The sequence below is a fragment of the Stegodyphus dumicola genome, chromosome 2, assembly GCF_044657685.1.
Source record: "Stegodyphus dumicola isolate Sdum_Otavi_A_Nest chromosome 2, ASM4465768v1".
In the NCBI taxonomy this organism is placed as follows: domain Eukaryota; kingdom Metazoa; phylum Arthropoda; class Arachnida; order Araneae; family Eresidae; genus Stegodyphus; species Stegodyphus dumicola.
In genome coordinates, this window is record NC_140769.1 from 151,311,222 (window position 1) to 151,330,403 (window position 19,182).

Genomic DNA, 19,182 nt, shown 5'->3' on the forward strand with positions numbered 1-19,182 from the left:
GTCAATGAACTGACCGATGAGATGCGGAGAAACAAAGAATACAGACTCTCAGTTGTCCTAGATTATTGGTGAGCTCGGTCTGGGCACACCTAGGGTTCGCCGTTTGATTTTAGGCAAGATTTCAAGGTAAAAATTTAAAACTAATATAGGATAAGGAGATTAGCACACAGCCAAAAAATAACATAGAAATTTATTTTCAAATAATTTCTTTTATACCCCCAAAAAATCTGGAAGATTTCTTTGAAAAATGAGGGTCTTAAAAAAATAAGCATGGCTAAAATATATGGACTGGTTTGTGTTCTGCTGCCATCTTCTATAAATAAAGAAGGTTCATAGTAACCTTTAGTAAACTATAAAGCCTTTTTCATTCAATTTTTTTGTGCGTACAGAAGGAAATTTTTAGGTGTGTCCAGATCGGACACAATGTGCCGCAAAGGGTTAAAATGCTCAGTGTCAACTGTAAACAAAGAGAATTAATGCAGATTTGATTCTTAAAAAGGTGAAAAAGCATAATGTGCATCGTCTTTCTCCACGACACATCCCCGAATACAGAAGGCACTGGAGAATTCTTTATGGGAAACAGTTAACAGACAAAAATGGAAAAATGTCGTCACAATAGATGGATATTTAAAAAATTTATATATTTAAATGGCAGAAATAAAAACAGATCCATTTATTAGCATCCTAACGGCAAATTGAAAATAAAGAGAGTAGAGAAAAATGTTAAGATCAACTTCACATATTATCAAAAACATATTTCATACCCAGTTTTCAAATATGAAGTACCTTCTCTTTACACACAGTGCCATCCATCAGTAGAACTGCATCAAGACAAAGCAAGTAGCCACACGTCAAAAATACTGTCAATTTCCTGGAAAAAATGGAATAAGAAACGGTTGTCAAGACCCTACTCCTTCATTTCTATTTCTACTAAATCTCCTGATGCACCCATCGAATTTTGCGCTTTTGGACTTTTGAAAAACGGATTGTCCATACGTCGACGAACATCCGTTCTTGGACTTTGGAAAGCTGTTCGGGATGAATGGGATAAAATACCTCTCCCGATACTACAAATGGTTTTACTTTCTTGGAATTTATTGTGTAGAAAGTTAGTGAAGAATAGGGGTTGTCAAACAGAACATTCAGAACACAAAAATTTTAGGTGAACTACTCGTATTTCTGTAAATACAATTAAAATCGTATAAAAATGTGCGAACATCCTCTTTGAATCCAGCTGATCTTATAATCAGTTTTATTCGTCAAAACGTTAACGGGATTTAACTTTTAGAAAAAGCAAAATGTATTCAGCATTCAGCCCGAATGACTTTTTGACATCAGTCTTAAACATTGGGAGTTTAAACAAATAGCGAGATAATAGTCTTAATCCCCCCCCCCAAGAAGAAAAAAAACTTAACAGAAAATAAAATGGATAAAATAAAATAAAATAAGAATTAGCGTTAGATCAGCTGATGTTCTTAGAAGACACATAAACACAATTTTTACCTCATTCTCATCGACTGCCGACTTCCCGATCGGGTGAGGGGGATAGATGACGGTTCGCAATAGCTTCGCCTCTTCTCCATATTTTCGGGAGGGTTTACCGTTAGTTCCTGTTGCTATCGGTCGTCCGCTGCGCAGACGATCGGCCGTCTGATGACATTCGTCATTCAGACAGTCTCGAGCACCCTCAATTACTTAATAGGACCGAAGAAGGCGAGCAGGGAGACGGGAAAAATTGCATCAAGGGAAGAGCGAATCTCATTTCGAACGAAAAATGAATGCGCACTACGACTCGTGGGACAGTATGGAGTCTATAGGGCCCATTTCCTGAATTTTAATAGAGATTCAAAAGGGTTACACCCACCTTTATATTACTGCATACTTAGATAAGAATTAAAATCAAGCATTTTGAAAATTGGATGAGATTACTTTCTTGGATTGACTGACATTAGGTATTTTGCAAATACATTTAGAAGCAACTATTTATTGAGAACATGGAAAGGTATACGAGAAGACGGCTACAGTAATACCACAACTAAATAATGGTGATTTTGGAATAAATGCTGTATTGGGATTAGTAAGATAAGAATCCATGCAGTGTATCGTGCAAATTTCTGCAGCTGGAAAAACCGCAACCGGAAAGCAAAAGCGAACATCAGCCTTCGAATCCAATCTACCATAAACTATGTTATTTCACATAGGTTCCCCTTATTACAGTCAAATGACAGAGCTCGAAAATTAACAAATTCGAGTTCAGTATTGTTAGGTGGGTCCCTGCTCATTGCAGTTATTTCTCTGTTCTTGACAGACTTCTCTGTTCTGATTCTTCTGTCGAGAATAGAAGGGATACAATTAAAAATACGAATAAAATAAGAATCATAAATAAAAATTGCATAATGTACTATTAATTGAGAAGAGTGCCTAAATTCAAAATGGCTCTTATTTCCTGCCACAGTGGCAAGATACTCAGTTTTTAGTATAAGCTCGTTCTCACTAAAAATTATTTTATTCTAGAGACCTCAAGCTGCAATAAAAATGAAACAAGAAGTTAAAAAATTTAATTAATTCTACATTTTTAAAATAGTGCTGATTTTCCTTTCTCCGATACTGGTTGCATATAACAATTAACACTATAGAAAATTTCCTCTAATTCAAAATTTATGTAGAATGCGCTTAAATAACCTGTGTTAGTAGAAAATTCTGATAAAATTTTTATAAACTCTCATGATTCCCAAAGAGCGTTTTGAGGGTTCAAAAATTACTACACTTCCGTTACGGTCTACCTTGGAAAGCCAAATAATTAAGTTTTTCACTTTTCAGCCCAAACGGCCAATTTTTTTGCGTTGATTCACTATAATCGCGGCGTTTCACTTTTCAAACTGTTGCCACCAAATATTAGAGCTTTGAATTGTATCTAAAGAAATTAAATAATGAAGAATCTGCATGAACGTATGTATGTTTCTCGTATTGTGAAAAAATAATGGTACCTAGAGACGTCAAATTCTGAATAACGTAATATGAACAATAATTCTGAATAACTCCACCGAATATGGGCATCTGGAAACCCAAATTGGGAATTCGTTTTATTATCTACTTCATATTTTATTAAACTTTAACGAATTTTTGATTAACAAACTCTACGATTTCAAAGCGAGCAATGGCAACACTGTACCGGGGGAAGGGAAACACTTTTATCTCTAGCGCGCGAGACTGTGTATCGGAAATTCTAATGTTATGTTCTTTTTAAATTATTTTGGGATATAGCTTTTGAATTTAATTTTATGGTTTAAGTGCGAATATTTGCATAATTCATAGAAAAAGAAGCTGCCAGAGCCTCGAAGAGTTGGACTTCTCCAAAGAGCCTTACAATATTCTATGCCCTCTCCCTCAAACAAAAATTTATTTAAATCTCGTACAGTCTTGTACCAAGAAAGATCCCACTGCAATAATAAAAGAAAAGGGTGACCATACCATTGAAGAACTCACGGCCATAACTCAAGATTTGACGATCGCCTACACAGACGGCTCTTCCGACTCCAATCTGAACAGAGGAGGAGCGGGAATCTTTTTCATCGGACCAGACGGAGTGCAGAAATGCCACAGTATTCCTGTTGGGGAAATCGCCTCCAACTATGCATGCGAGCTCTCGCCATCAAAAGTGCTCTGGAGATTTATCTCTCTAAAGAAGACCAGAAGTTCCAAGGGCATCATCATCTTCTCTGACTGCAGATCAGCATTGCAAGCGATCCAAAAGGGCAAATGTCAACTCAGTTATCAGATCATTGAGCTCACAAACAAAATCATTGCTGCCCGAAGATCCTGCATCTTACAATGGATACCGGCTCATGTAAATATTTTTGGTAATGAGAAGGCCGATGAGCTTGCAAAGACATCCCGTGATTCTCCTCAGCCATCCAACTGCCTAACCCTCGTTGATGACAATGCAGATGTTCCAACTAAAATTCCCTAAAGGGATAAATTGATGTTTGCTTTTCCCGCGGCGGGGGGGGATACAGTTAGAACACACAGGAACGAGGATGTGCTAACTTATAGATTCGGCACTGTGCCGCGTATGATATTTCATATTTGTTTCAATCATGTTGTTATTGTTTTCAATAAATTATCAAAAGACAACTACTGTGAATTAAATGACTCAACACTTCAGAACGAAGATATCACAAAAATTGTTGGTGAACGCCGGACGTGATTTGGAATTACTGCGAACCTTCTGATGGAATGTGAACCTTTCTTTGTTTTGGAAGTTTCTGATTTGCGACCATGGAATTGAGGTAGGTCCTTCTAGATTCAGTTCTTGAAGTGTTATGATTTTGTATGTGATAGGAAGTTTTGAATTTATAGTGGTGATTTGATTATTTAGTTGATGTAAATTGACTTGAAATTTAGTTTTGAAAACAGAAGTAGTTTATGCAAACATAGTGAAATGAGTTGAAAGGTTAAGGCAGAAACGAAACTGCATTAGACAGCTTTTTTGTAATCTTTCGGCAAAATTGAAGACGCAATAAACAAACCTTTAAGTGAAATTTAAAGAACAAAAACTTGATGATCTTTATGATCAAAGAAACCAGTTGATTGAAAAGATAAAGAATCTTAAGGGTTTAGATAGTGAAATAGAAGCGATAATTGGTATAGATGAGTTAGAAAACGACACTGCTGAGAGTGAAGAATATCAGAAACGCAGTATCCAATGGAAAGCGAAACTAGATAGGCATATAAGAAAGTACTTTTAACGGGGCTTCGCAAAATGAAATTCGAGTTAATGAAAATGTTAGGTTGGAACAACGCATAGTAAGAAACGAAAGTAGTGTAGTTAAGCTTTCGAAATTAAGTATTGAGAAGTTCTACGGTGATTGTAGCTCTTGGTTGGATTTCTGGAATTCCTACGAATTAACTATTCATAATAACAATTCCTTAAGTAAGGTTGAGAAGTTTTCGTATCTGAAAACATTTTTGGGAGGTACTGCCTTTTCAGCAGTTTCGGGATTTTCGTTAACAAGCGAAAATTATGATTCCTCAATTAAGTTGTTAAAAGAAAGATTCGGAAGGCTAGATTTGATTATAAGCTTGCACATGAATAAACTGTTGCTGATTGATTCCGTTAAGACATGCGCGAACGTTACAGCATTGCGAAGAATGTATGATACGATTGAGATTCAAATTCGATCATTAACCTTCGGAAAGGCGCGTGGGGTGTATCATACCCCACCCTTACATAAAAGTGGAATGTTTCTAACTTGAGAAACTGAAATTCTGTGCTGCATTCAGTAGCTGAGTTTCTAGTTGTGGTTGACTTTCTTTGTCTGTGTGTTTCAGAAAAAGATTTATCGGTATTTTGTTGGAACTGGGGTATGACACACACCACGCGCCTGTCCGCGTAAGTGCTTTTCTGACCGAATATTTAGTTCAGAAATTTAATTCTAGAGTGTAACATTAAATATTTCTACTCGCAACTGATTTTAAAGTACTTGACATTAAATTCTTGAAAATTTCTAACCGCGTTATGGTAAAGGTAAAAAGAATGACTCCCTATGAATTGGAGATGCAACGCCTGTGAGATTTATTAGAAATATTTGAAAGCGAGGAAGATTGAATTTCGGAAACTGAAGATGAAACTAGGAATATTTTCTACACTGTTTTGGTTTCGAAAAAGATAAAACATTAATTCCTAATGTCCCTAAGAAAGGAAAAACTGTTCTTATGCTTTCAACATTATATAACGATCATACTATAGATGATACTATTGGAGAAAATAAAACGTCAGGAATTACATGTTTTTATAATATGACTAAAGGAGCAGTGGATATATGGGATGAAATGTCAGCCAATTATTCAATTGCCAGAATAACAAGGAGGTGGCCAATGGTAATTTTCTTTCCTGCACTGAATGTTGTTGTAATAAATGCTTGAATTATATTACATTCTCTGCTAATCCACCAACCAGAAACAGAAGTCTGTTTTTGAAGGACTTAGCATTACAATTAATGAAAGAAACTATTGAACAAAGAACAGAGATTAATACTTTTCCAAGAAATTGACTTACTGCATGCAAAACAAAAGCAGAAATTTCGACTAAGAATTAAAACGAATACATGAAATTCGAAAAAGCTAAGTATGAAAGATGTGATAAATTTTTTGCCCTCGCGCCAAGGACAGAAGAACGTGAATGCAATGTTTAAAATGTGAAAACATTCTGTGCCAAGAGCACATAAATGTATTTCGTTCAAAGTGTGAAGAAATAAAATAAGCATGGTGTATTAGAGATGCAATGAATCTTAGAGGCATGATGTTTATTTTTTTATATTTTCATTTATCTTAATTTTAACTCTAAGATTATTTTGGAAATGAATTTTTTTCAAACCCAATTATTATTCACGTATTTATAATACACGAGAACAAGGAAAACAGCTTTAAAACTAAATAAAACTATTTTTATCGTATTTTTAATATTGGGGTATGTGATACCCCACGCGCCCACTCTAGTAACTTTTCTTGGTGCGACTTCCGCCGGGTTAAAGTCTTTAGGTGTTGCAGCAAGCACTTATAGTAGTTTATTTTGCCCGGTAATACTGTAAGGATCTTAAGTTTTACTAACGTTTATTTTATTTTAAATCTTTACTATCACTTCTTATTTTCTACTTCCGGCCAGAATTATAAGCGTGAAGGTTTTTATGCAAAGTTTGTCTGGCGAACGCCAAGTATTTAAGTGTGGCCTTTTTGCCAAGCGTAAAAGAGGAAGCAGTGAGTTCGAAGCAGGCCGCTTACCTTAGAAGTTACGCAGTTGCTATTTGCCTTCCAGGCCAGAGGTTTTAATCCTCTTGATAAATTAAACGTATTGTAGTGTTCACAGTCTCTGTGCTACATACGCTTCCTGTTATTATAAGGCCAATCTTCCACGTGTATTATTCTAAAGTTAAATTAGAGTTTAGTTTTATTTTTATACTTTTTTTACGTTAGACCCCGAGTGGAGGGTCAGTGTATTCCGAAGTACGGAAGTTATTGTATATAGAGAAAAATAAAGACTTTTGTATACCCTTCGTCTGTATCCTGTCTACTTACCACAATTAGTGAACATAGCTTTAGTAAGCTCTCTGTTCCGAGTCAGGTCCTTGTATGTTCCCGAAGAAGGTTAGAAGGAGCATTGAACCTGATAGTGGCGCCCAACGAAGAAGAATAACCATGGCCGAGTTTCAAGAAGAACCTGTGCTGCCTGCAGAAACGGCTCAGAATCGAGAAATGCCAGCTGCCGCCCTGGAAGGATTCGGTTACATCGTCCAGACCATGCGCGCTTCGATGAAACCAGAAGCAACATTTAACGGAAACTCACCGGTAACCAGTTTTTTGGAAAAATTGGATGACCACTTCATGCTCTACCCCGTGTACGAGTTTCAAAAAGTTACCTTAGCTACCAGCGCTTTGAGGGGCTTAACTGGTTCAAATGTATCGGCAGAAGTCTCTTGGGTCAAGCAGGAAGTCCCACCTATACTTACGAAAATTTCAAGACTGCCCTACTAAAAGCCTTCCCTGTTGTAAGGGATCGTGCGAAATTAGAAACGGAACTTTTTAGTATATATCAACAAAGAATCGAAAACTTCTCGAGCTTTATTTTAAGAAAAATTCACGTTTTCAAGCTCTTGTATGGAAACCGTCCGGATCCTGAAATAATTCAAGTAATTTTGCCGAGGTTACTGCCCCAAGTGCAAGACTTTATTGAATTAAGAAATCCGACTACACTGGAAAAGTTATTTGAGCTAGCAATCCAGTTTGAAAGTAGAAGAACGGCGGACGTCGAAAGAAGACGCCAATATCAACAGCGAAACCAATTTGGTACGCCAAGACTACAGGAAACTCAAGCATACGGCTACGGAGAAAAAGCGAATCAGTGGGCAAGGAAACCCGAGCATTCAAAAACAGCCGGCGAACGTCGACAGTTCAATAGCAACCCAGGAAAAAAGTCTCAAGGCCAGGGGAAAAAGAAGGAAAGCACGGAAAGGAAAAATAATTTTAACTAAAACGGATTTCTGCGGACGAGAGGGTGCGGAAATCCGAAGGCCACGAATAACCCTCTTCCTACAAGTTAAATACAGTAATGGTTAAAAATTTTACTCTTCCGAAGATTGAAGTCTTGGTGAATAATATCCCGGCCACCGCACTCCTGGATACCGGCGCGCAGTGTTCCTGTGTGGCAGAAGTCTTTTTTAGAAAGTATTTTCGCAAATACCGCATATATAATGCGGATAATACGACAGTATTAGCAAATGTAAGTGCGTAGGTAAAGTACCTTTGTATATCCGTATCAAGGACGAACAAGTAAAGGTGATGTTTTTTATAGTAAAGAATCTGCAAGCACATTTGATCTTAGGAATAGACTTTCTTTCAGGCGCACAAGCTACACTGGATTTTAATGAAGCGTCCCTTAAGCTGACAATGAAACCAGTGCGTGTAGAAAAGGTTGAACCGCCAAGGTTAAATCTTGACCACCTGCCTAATGACGAGCAAGATAGAATCCGACAAGTGGTAAGTGAATTTGCTTCGTTATTTAGTGATATTCCAGGATTTACTCAGGTTACTAACCATAGTATTGACACCGGAGATGCATTGCCAGTTCGTCAAAAACCATACCGGTATGATAAGAATAAGGAAAAAATTATAGAATGGCATATTACCGATATGCTACGTAAAAAGATCATAACGCCCATCTCAAATAGTTATGCTAGCCCGGTGGTTTTATGTAAGAAAAATAATGATTATCCTTTGGAGCATCCAAAAAGGTGGAGATTCGCTATTGATTACCGTAAATTAAATTCCATAACGAAATATCCGGTATATCCGTTGCCGATCATAGAAGAAATTTTAAGGAACATAAAATCAACCAAATTTATGACGACTTTAGACTTAACGACTGGTTATTTTCAAATAGGGGTGAGGCCTGAGGACGTGCCTAAGACTGCTTTTATAACCAAGTCTGACACTTATGCATTTTTGCGTATGCCGTTTGGCCTTTCAGGCGCCCCGGCAACATTTCAGCGATGCATGGACATTAAGTTAAGACCTGTTCTTGGAAAGTCCACATTTATCTATTTAGACGATATCATTATTACTAGTGATAATCTAGACCAACATGTACAGGATTTAAGACAGGTGTTTTCTTTATTAAATGAGGCCGGTCTAAAAGTTAATGTCGAAAAGTGCAAATTTGCAGCCCCTGAATTAAAATATTTAGGTTACAAAATATCTCAAAAAGGGATTGAGACAGATGAATCAAAAATAATCGCTGTACAAAAGTATCCGACTCCAAACACGGCAAAGAAGCTCTCTTCTTTTCTAGGACTTTGTTCATATTATAGGTCCTTTATAAAAGATTTTGCGGCTATCGCTGAGCCATTGTTAAAATTAAAAAGGAAAAAGGCAAGATTCTCGTGGACGGCCGAAGCCAATAGTGCTTTCGAAAAATTAAAACAAGCATTAACGCAAGCCCCTGTGTTAAAATTTCCTGAAAAGGATGAAAATTTAGAAATTTCAGCGGATGCTTCGGATTATGCGGTAGGAGCGGTACTTTCGCAAAATCAGCAGCCCGTGGCATTTTTTAGCCGAACTTTAAATGAAACACAAAGAAACTATTCCGCGACCGAGAGAGAGGCACTTGCAGTTCTGTTAGCAGTGCAAGAGTTCCGAGTCTATTTTGGAAAGGCGCCGATAACAGTATACTCTGATCATGCGGCGGTAACTAGATTGTACTCAGGGAAAAATTTATCCCCAAGGTTAATAAGATGGGCATTCAAGCTGCAAGAATATAATCTGGTAATCAAGCATACCCCCAGAAAGGAAAATATCGTAGCAGATGCCCTATCACGAATTAAATTAGACGAACAGGGTAATACCGTAAAAGTTGCAATGCTTACAGCGTGTACAATAAATTCCCGAGAAACTGTAATAACAGAACTGGGTAAGGATCCTGAGTTTGGAAGTATTTATGAGTATTTGAAGGATCCTGAAAATTTTAGCCACCAAGATATTGTGGCGATAAGAAATAGGGCGGCCCATTACGAACTAATAGATGGTCTATTATTCTACACAAAAACTACAAATTCCAACAACGAATTTCGACCTGTTATCCCAGCTAGTCTTAGATTAAATATCCTGCATGAGCTCCATGACAGCCCTTTAGTTTCTCAGGCTGGTATTCGAAAAACTATCCAACGCGTACGCGAGGCAGTCTACTTTCCTGAACTGCAAAAGTTAACAAGGGCGTATGTCCAGTCCTGCCCAACATGTCAAGCCGTTAATTATATTAATTTCCGCCCGGCCGGGTTTCTAAATAGTATTAAATCCGAATTTCCAAATGAAATAATTGGCATCGATTTATTGGGCCCTTTCCCAAAAAGTCAGTTAAATAAAAGTCGCTATCTCCTTGTTATGGTTGATCATTTTAGTAAATGGACCGAAATTGTTCCCTTAAAACGAGCCTCCGCGAAATTGGTTACGGATTCTATTTTAAATAAATATATTTTAAAATACGGGGCGCCCCTAAAAGTTATATCGGATAATGGTCCTCAATTTGTAAGTAATATATTTGAAGACATGTGCCAAAAACTGGGCATACGTCATTTAAAAATGGTCCCGTATCGGCCGCAATCAAATATAGCGGAACGGGTCAACAGAAATATAGTGAAAATTATCCGTAGTTATGTTAAAAATTTTCATAAAAGCTGGGATAACTATGCCAATGAATTTGCCTTCGCCCTTAGGACCGCAAAACATGATACAACGGGCAAAACTCCTGCTGAGTTATTTCTAGGCAGAAAGATTATAACACCGTTAGATAAACTATTTTATGTGCAACAAAGAGCCCCAGAATTTAAAATGGGTGATATAGAAAAACTAATAAAAGAAGCAAAAAAGAATACGGAAGTAGCACAAAGAAAACAGAAATTATATTATGATTTGAAACGACGGGGAGTAACTTATAAAGTAGTGGATGAAGTTTTAAAAATTAAGCATTCACTTTCTTCAGCACCAGAAGATAAAACTGCCAAATTTTTCCACGATTTGAAGGACCATATGTTATAGAAAAAATAACTCACGCTGTTGTAGTGTTAAAAGCCAGAAATGGTGAAACCTGTTCCGCAAACATTGATCAAATCAAGCCCTACTTCGATCGTAATAAAATGCAAATCTTTTCAGATCTTTTGCAGGATCCGGCACGGCAGACACCGCAGGTACAAGTTCCAGAGGTGAAAAAACGACAAGTACAAGGGCAAGCCAATGAGAGACAGAAGCAAGTGAAAAGAAAATTGCCCCGCGGAAAAATGGAAGGTAACAAGAAAAAGAAGCCGTTCCACCGTCCAGAAAACAGAGTTCACGAACACCCCCAGAATGAAGAAGGGAGAAGGACGACGTATGTGAAGAGGACCAGGAGAAATGACGGCAACTATAACCCGGCTTTAAAACGGAAGATCTACTCATCCGACAGAACTCTCCGCAGCAAAAGTCGCCGAACTGCGGAAGGGCCATCAGCGGCGGAGGAAAAAGTACAAGAAAAATTTGAACGGCCAACAACGAGGTCCAAGCAGGATCACGACAGAAGTTTCCCGGTTCCGCCAAGACCAGCTGCCATCAAACGGCAAAGACCACAAGCAGAGGAGAAAAGGAAAGTATTCAAGGGTGGCCGTACTGGTGAAAAAAGGAAGCTTCCAGAGGAAAGCACTGAAGGGCGAGCCCGTACAAGAAGGAGGATAAACCAAGCTACTATTTGCAGTACCTTTAAAGACTGGGCCCAGAAAAGGATGTCCGAATATTACAAAGATAAGTAAAATTTTATGTTACTTTGCAAACTTAAGTTAATCTTTCATTCTTACTGCAAGTGGCAGATTTCAAGAAGTTTTACCTCATGCGAGGTCTACCTTTATCGCCAAAAGGGCGAGAAATGAGTTGTGACCGATTTTCTTATTATGTTTTTCAATTACTCGTGCGTAAAACTAAAGTTGATGTATAATAGCGTTGTGTAAAGACTTAAATATTGTAAAAAGTTATTGTATAAATTTTATTTAAAACATTCTAGCAAGAAAGAAGTTTTAGTCTGAAAGACTTTTTGAAATGTAGTATTATTTCAATGTAGAAAGAATTGGCACTTGCTTTGAAAAGAATAGAAGTTAACAATGTACTACTAATGTATGTTTTCAAATGTGTAAAATTAACGGCATGGTGATATGTTCTTATATACATGTGAACTGTTATTTTAAATGTTAAGAAATACCGTGATATGGTAAAAGTGAAAGTAATGTTAAAAATTTGTTATTCGTGTGACTGTAAAGATTAAATCATGGCGAATATGTGGTAAAGGTTGAATGATGTAGTTAGGCTCTCTGACGCTACACTTTAGAGTTAGCCACTTTTAGAATAGTACCTCAGGGTTTAGAGTTGAAAGTAGGGTGTGTTAAGAGGTCTCGTTATGTTGAATTTTAACACGTTAGTGTTTTGATTGTAGGAGGAAGTGTAGCACACGTAGACAGAAACACATTCGTGTTTGGTGTTCTTTTACAACACATGTCAGAGAGCACGGGGAGAAATAATTAAAATAGTCATGAATGAAATAAGAATGTTAAGAGAAGTATATTCTATATGTTGTTTGCAATGTCATTGTGTAACATTTCATTAAACTAGTTTTCCTTCCAGATCTCTGGAAAGAACCAGAATTGAATAAAGCTCCTGTTTAGATGCAGTACAGATGAAAAAACGATTGTTGTATATCCTGGGAGCTGCTATTGTAACAAATTTCTTTCTTTTAAATTTTCTAGTTTCTAGTTAAGTTATGGTTGTAAAAGGTTGGCCTCGCGTTAGATTCTAGAGCTAAAAGTTTTCAACAAGGTCGTTTTAGACCTCAGTTTCAAACTAATTAACTCTGGCGGGAAGTATGTAAGGATCTTAAGTTTTACTAACGTTTATTTTATTTTAAATCTTTACTATCACTTCTTATTTTCTACTTCCGGCCAGAATTATAAGCGTGAAGGTTTTTATGCAAAGTTTGTCTGGCGAACGCCAAGTATTTAAGTGTGGCCTTTTTGCCAAGCGTAAAAGAGGAAGCAGTGAGTTCGAAGCAGTCCGCTTACCTTAGAAGTTACGCAGTTGCTATTTGCCTTCCAGGCCAGAGGTTTTAATCCTCTTGATAAATTAAACGTATTGTAGTGTTCACAGTCTCTGTGCTACATACGCTTCCTGTTATTATAAGGCCAATCTTCCACGTGTATTATTCTAAAGTTAAATTAGAGTTTAGTTTTATTTTTATACTTTTTTTACGTTAGACCCCGAGTGGAGGGTCAGTGTATTCCGAAGTACGGAAGTTATTGTATATAGAGAAAAATAAAGGGTTTTGTATACCCTTCGTCTGTATCCTGTCTACTTACCACAATTAGTGAACATAGCTTTAGTAAGCTCTCTGTTCCGAGTCAGGTCCTTGTATGTTCCCGAAGAAGGTTAGAAGGAGCATTGAACCTGATAATACTACAGAAAATTCCAGAAGAGCTAAATTTGTATTACAATAGACAACGCAAATCGCGTGAATCATTTGATACAGAGCATTTAGTTGAGTTTTTGAGAAAAGAGGTAGAAATAAGAGAAACATCTTCTTTATTATCAGATTCAAAAAACTTTAAGCGAAATGAAATTCCCTTTAGAGGAACGAGTCAAAATTATCAGAAAAATTATGTAGACTGAAAACGAAACATTTCAAAAGCGTGCATTCCAACAGCAGCTGCTTTAACAGCCGTAGCGAATGATATGTGTAGTTTTCGTTCGGATAAATCTCACGAAACACATAAATGTCCCTTACCATTAACAGAAAAAAGAAATTCTTTAAAATCACAAGGGCGATGCTACATTTGTCTGAAACGTAGACATACCTCAAAATTTTGCTGGAAAAAGGACCAGCTTTTCAAAATATGTAAAAAACCTCACAATTATTTAATATGCGATAAGGCTGAACCGACAGATATTGCAGCCGAATCAAATGGTAAAGAAACGGACAATAATTTATCTGCGGTACAGTCATTGCATTGCTTCGGGGGAAGTAAAAGGGAATCTGTAAACAAAACCGACAGCGCAGAAGCGTCCTCCCCGGTTTTACTACAAACATTCAGTGCTATAGTAAAAACAAATAAAAAGAGCGAAATCTTGAGGGTGTTAATAGACGGCGGGAGTTATAGAACGTTTATCAGAAGGAAAACTGCGAACTCATTAGGATTGAAGGCTACCAGATGTGAAACGTTTGAAACATATAGGTTTGGTAGCGAGCGTAAACCTAAACAGCAGTATAATATAGTTCAGCTTGATTTGCGGAATAGAACCAACCCAAGTAAAAAACTCCATAGAAGAAGTGGTAATTGATGCGATTACGCATGACCGCATAGAAGTTCCTTCAAAGTGGGTCAGAAACATGGCTCTAAGTAAGGGAATAGAATTGGCCGACATTGGAAATACGAAGGAGATACACATGTTGATCGGCTCAAATTACATTTGGGAAATTTTATATGAAAGAAACATAACATTAGGGAAACGATTAGTTATTACGGACAGTTTGTTTGGGTTTGTAATCCAAGGTAAGGAAATGGGATCGGATAATCATGGAAATTATGATGAGACTTGTGTAAACCATATCTCTGTGAAGGAACAAACAGATTTTGAAAGAGTTCTGAATTGATGGGATTTGGAGGCTATAGAAATAAATCAGGAAAAGGAAATTTCGCGATCAGATGTAGATGTCATAGATAGTTTTGAAAGAAATACCAAGTTTAAAAATGGGAGGTATGAAACTAAATTATTATGGAAGGAGGGTTGTAACACATTGAAAGTAATTATGAAGTTGCAGAAAGACGTTTGATAAGCTTAAATAATAAATTTAGGCATGATCCACATTTGTATTTTTGTTATAAAGAAATAATTAATGAGCAGTTAAGGGATGTTATTATTGAGCAAGTTGCATTTCATGGAGATTGTGATAGGAAAATTGGTTATTTTATGCCTCATCATGCTGTAGTACGAGAATCAAAGCGAAATATGAAAGTTAGGATTGTGTATGATGCGTCGTCGAAAGTTAGGGATGGACAGTCGCTGAATGATTGTTTAGATACTGGTCCCAACCTTAATCCAGATTTGCTCAGGATTATTTTAAGATTTCGTTATCACCCAATTTCGTTGTGTGCTGATATTCAGAGAGCATTTTTAGGGATTGGCATAGCAGAAGAGGATCGAAAGTTTTTCCAGTTTTTATGGAGAAATGAGGGGGGAACCGAACTTGATTTCAATGGTCGTGATATCAGAATTTTACGAATGACACGTGTTCTTTTTGGTGTGAAATGCAGTCCTTTTATTTTGACAGCAACTATACGACTTCATTTAAAGAAATATAAAATTTCACACAGTGAAGCATGTTCTATTTTGAAAGAACTTTATGTTGATGACTTAATAACTGTTGAAGAAGCGGCATCTCTATCAAGAAACTCTAAATTTATACTGAGTGCAGCAATTATGAATTTACGGCAATGGTCTTCGAATTCAGCTATCCTTAATCAAAGATGGAACGAAAACCAAATGGAATGTCGGACGCCATCGAATCAAACAGATATACCGTTAAAGGTATTAGGATTAATTTGGGACAATGATAAGGACACCTTGAAGGTAGATCTGAATCAATTTACAAAATTTAAATATGTGACACCAACAAAACGTACAGTTCTAAGTGCATGTGGCATGTTGTTTGATCTATTAGGTTTAATTACACCATTCAGTGTTAGAATTAAATTGATAATGCAAAATCTTTGGGAAAAGGCTTTAAATGGGATGAAAATATTCCAGCAGAATTGGAATCTATGTTCCAGGAATGGTGGAATGAAGTAACCGAGCTTGACAGGCTTGTCATACCTCGACCATATTTTGACAAGCTGGAGATTCAGCAGCTGGAAGTACATATATTCTCTGATGCAAGCCCAAAGGCATATGGTTCGGTCGCATATTTCAAGATTAAATACCATGACAAATGTGCGACAAGTTTTATAATTTCAAAATGCCGTCTAGCTCCACTGAAGAAAATGACTTTGCCGCGATTAGAACTACTAGGAAACTTGATTTCCGCACGATTGTCTGATTATATACGATTCACGTTTTCTTCTCACGTTTGGAATCTGTCCACATGAAAATGTCACTTTGAAAGTCTTTCCACAATATGTCTACATTGGATTAGAGGTGTTGCAAATTATTGGAAGCAATTTGTTCGCAATAGAGTGTTGGAAATCAAAGAAAAGACAAATCCATCGAATTGGAATTTTTGCAACGGAAGGCTGAATCCTGCAGATAAACTTACTAGCTACATTGGATTAGAGGTGTTGCAAATTATTGGAAGCAATTTGTTCGCAATAGAGTGTTGGAAATCAAAGAAAAGACAAATCCATCGAATTGGAATTTTTGCAACGGAAGGCTGAATCCTGCAGATAAACTTACTAGGGGAGTAAGTGCACGATCTTTAATTAATGATGAAACATGGTGGAGAGGCCCCTTGTGGCTAATAGAAAGTGATGTTCTAAACAGTAAAGAAATACCGAATGCTTATATTGATACATTTGAAGCGGAAAAGGAGAGAAAAAAGAACTGTATTGCTTTACCAACATACGTTGAACGTACCGATAGCTTGTTGAATTTGCACAGATACAGTGACTTATCTAAGGTTCTTCGAATCACTGCATACGTCATACGGTTTATTAATAACTTTAAAAGAAATTCTGAAAGGTGTAAAGAAGCGCTAACTGCTGAAGAACTCGCAAGTGGTGAACACTATTGGATTCGATTTATACAGCGAAGTGAGTTTGAAAAGGATTTTATTAAATTGACACGAAAGGAAACAGTTCCGATTCCAAATTATAGGGTCTAAACCCGATCCTGACGGTAGAAGGACTCATATGTCTTGGCGGTAGATTGCAACATTCTGATTTTTAGTTTCAAGAAAAGCATCCATGGATTATACCAAAAAATTCGAGATTTACTGAATTGCTAAAGAGAACATGAGAACTTGCTTCATGCTGGTGTTTCAGATACACTTACTCAAACTCGAGAAAAGTATTGGATCATCCGAGGCAGACAAGCTGTAAAATCATGCTTGAATAACTGTTTCGTTTGCAGGAAATTTAAGGCTAAAAGGGGCACTCGTGACTGCTTCATTATCAGCGGATAGAATTCATGAAGCGAATCCCTTTGAAATCACAGGTGTTAATTTTGCTGGACCTTTGTTTACGAAAAATGGAGACAAGGTTTATATTTGTTTGTTTACTTGTGCAGTCACACGTGCAGTTCATCTTGAAATTGTTTCTAGCCTAAGCACCGAACATTTCCTTCTAGCATTTCGTCGCTTTGTGTCAAAAAGAGGTGTTTGCCGAACTATAAACTCTGACAATGCCAAAACTTTTAAAGGTGCAGATGTAGAACTGAAGAAGTTATATGCAAATATTGTTGATCCATCTGCACAAAATTACTTTGGTACAAAAGGAATAAGATGGCATTTTATTGTCAAAAGAGCAGCTTGGTGGGATGGATACTGGGAGAGAATGGTGAAGATGACAAAAGCTATTTTGAGAAAAGTGCTAGGAAAGGCTTCAGTTTCCTTTGAAGAATTGCAAACCATTTTGACAGAAATAGAATCTATTCTAAATTCTAGACCACTTACTTACGTTTACAATGATCCATCAGAGCCATTCCCTCTCACTCCTGCTCATTTCCTAACTGGAAAACGCTTAACATCCTTACCGCACCAGGCTGGTCATGTTAAAGAACGTATTGCAAGTAACAAAAAAATTTTAATTAAAAGATATTTGTGTCGGAAGAAAATTTTAAATGATTTTTGGAGACGATGGAAAAGAGATTATCTTCTCCAATTAACGGGTGCAAATTGTTTCAAACCTGTTAATGTAACCACTGATTTTAATATAAATGATGTAGTTTTGATAAGGGATGACAAACTACCTCGGCAGCTGTGGAAGCTGGGAAAGGTGATGGAGTTGCACAGAGGCCAGGATAACAAGGTAAGAAGTATCACAGTGAAAACTTCTTCAGGTGTAATAAAAAGGCCTATCCAAATGCTATATCATTTGGAACTTGGAACGAGATATGAATGATTGTTTTCAGAATTTTCAGGTATCTATTTAGTATTTCTTTAGTAACTGAAATTTGTTACTTGCGTTAGTTATTGTTTGACCATAATTGTTTTCTTTTCTATTTGCATTTAGCTTGTGGTAGTTAGTAAGATAAAATGTATAGTAGTAGCTAGTATGATGACAATGTCCTTTATATACAAAGTATTCATGCTATGTTGTAATATTACAAGTTTTGTAAAAGTATAAGATGTACTATTTTATTGTAAGATTTTGAATTTATGATAAATACCTTCGTCGCGGGCCGGAGGATGTTCCAACTAAAATTCCCTAAAGGGATAAACTGATGTTTGCTTTTCCCGCGGCGGGGGAGGGGGATACAGTTAGAACACACAGGAACGAGGATGTGCTAACATGCATAGATCCAGCACTGTGCCGCGTATGATATTTCATATTTGTTTCAATCATGTTGTTATTGTTTTCAATAAATAATCAAAAGACAACTACTGTGAATTAAATGACTCAACACTTCGGAACGAAGATATCACAGCAGTTGCCAGCCAAAGACTAATCGGTCAAGTTAAAGGAAACTCCATCCCGGAATTGAACTGTGACAGAGCCATATCGACTATCATAATCAGACTTAGGACAAATCACTTAAAAGGGATGAGGATTTCTGCAGACGGAGAGCGTAGTTACACCAACATTTGTCCTCATTGCCCAGATGACAACCCACTGTCTCGCCATCACATCTTCAGCTGCCCAGTAATCCAGGTCAGACTGTTTAACATCGGCATTGAAGACCCAGTGGACCTACTTTATACTGATAGAGCTGCCGAGGTTGCAAAAGCGGTCTTGACAGATTCGAAGCTATATAATTGCACTTTGTCATAGACACGACATCATCAAGTGCGAATAATATGATATTTAATAAATAAACGTAACACACAAAAGTTAAAAAAAAACGCTCCTTTGAGGGTAATATAAAATCTGAAAGTTTTCCGATTTTTTTTTTAACTCAAGTTGCAAATCAAGG

The 19,182-nt window shown here is 37.0% G+C and overlaps 1 protein-coding gene across 7 annotated transcripts in view; it reads right to left on the reverse strand.

Annotated features, from left to right (window-relative positions):
- The window catches only part of LOC118205930 (uncharacterized), a 589,509-nt gene that overhangs the window by 535,391 nt on the left and 34,936 nt on the right, over positions 1–19,182 (reverse strand). For 3 of the 7 annotated variants that reach the window (XR_015039604.1, XR_015039603.1, XM_085811267.1), the window contains exon 1: positions 1,504–1,634. The exons of 1 other annotated variant lie outside the window; for it this stretch is intronic. Coding sequence is in view for 2 of the 6 variants with exons in the window: in XM_085811267.1 (XP_085667393.1) it covers positions 1,504–1,583 (80 nt within the window). In the remaining 4 variants the exon portion in view is untranslated. Of the gene's footprint in view, positions 1–1,503; positions 1,635–19,182 lie in introns of those variants that run through there. 3 more of the 7 variants (XR_015039609.1, XR_015039608.1, XM_085811268.1) reach the window with 2 other exon arrangements.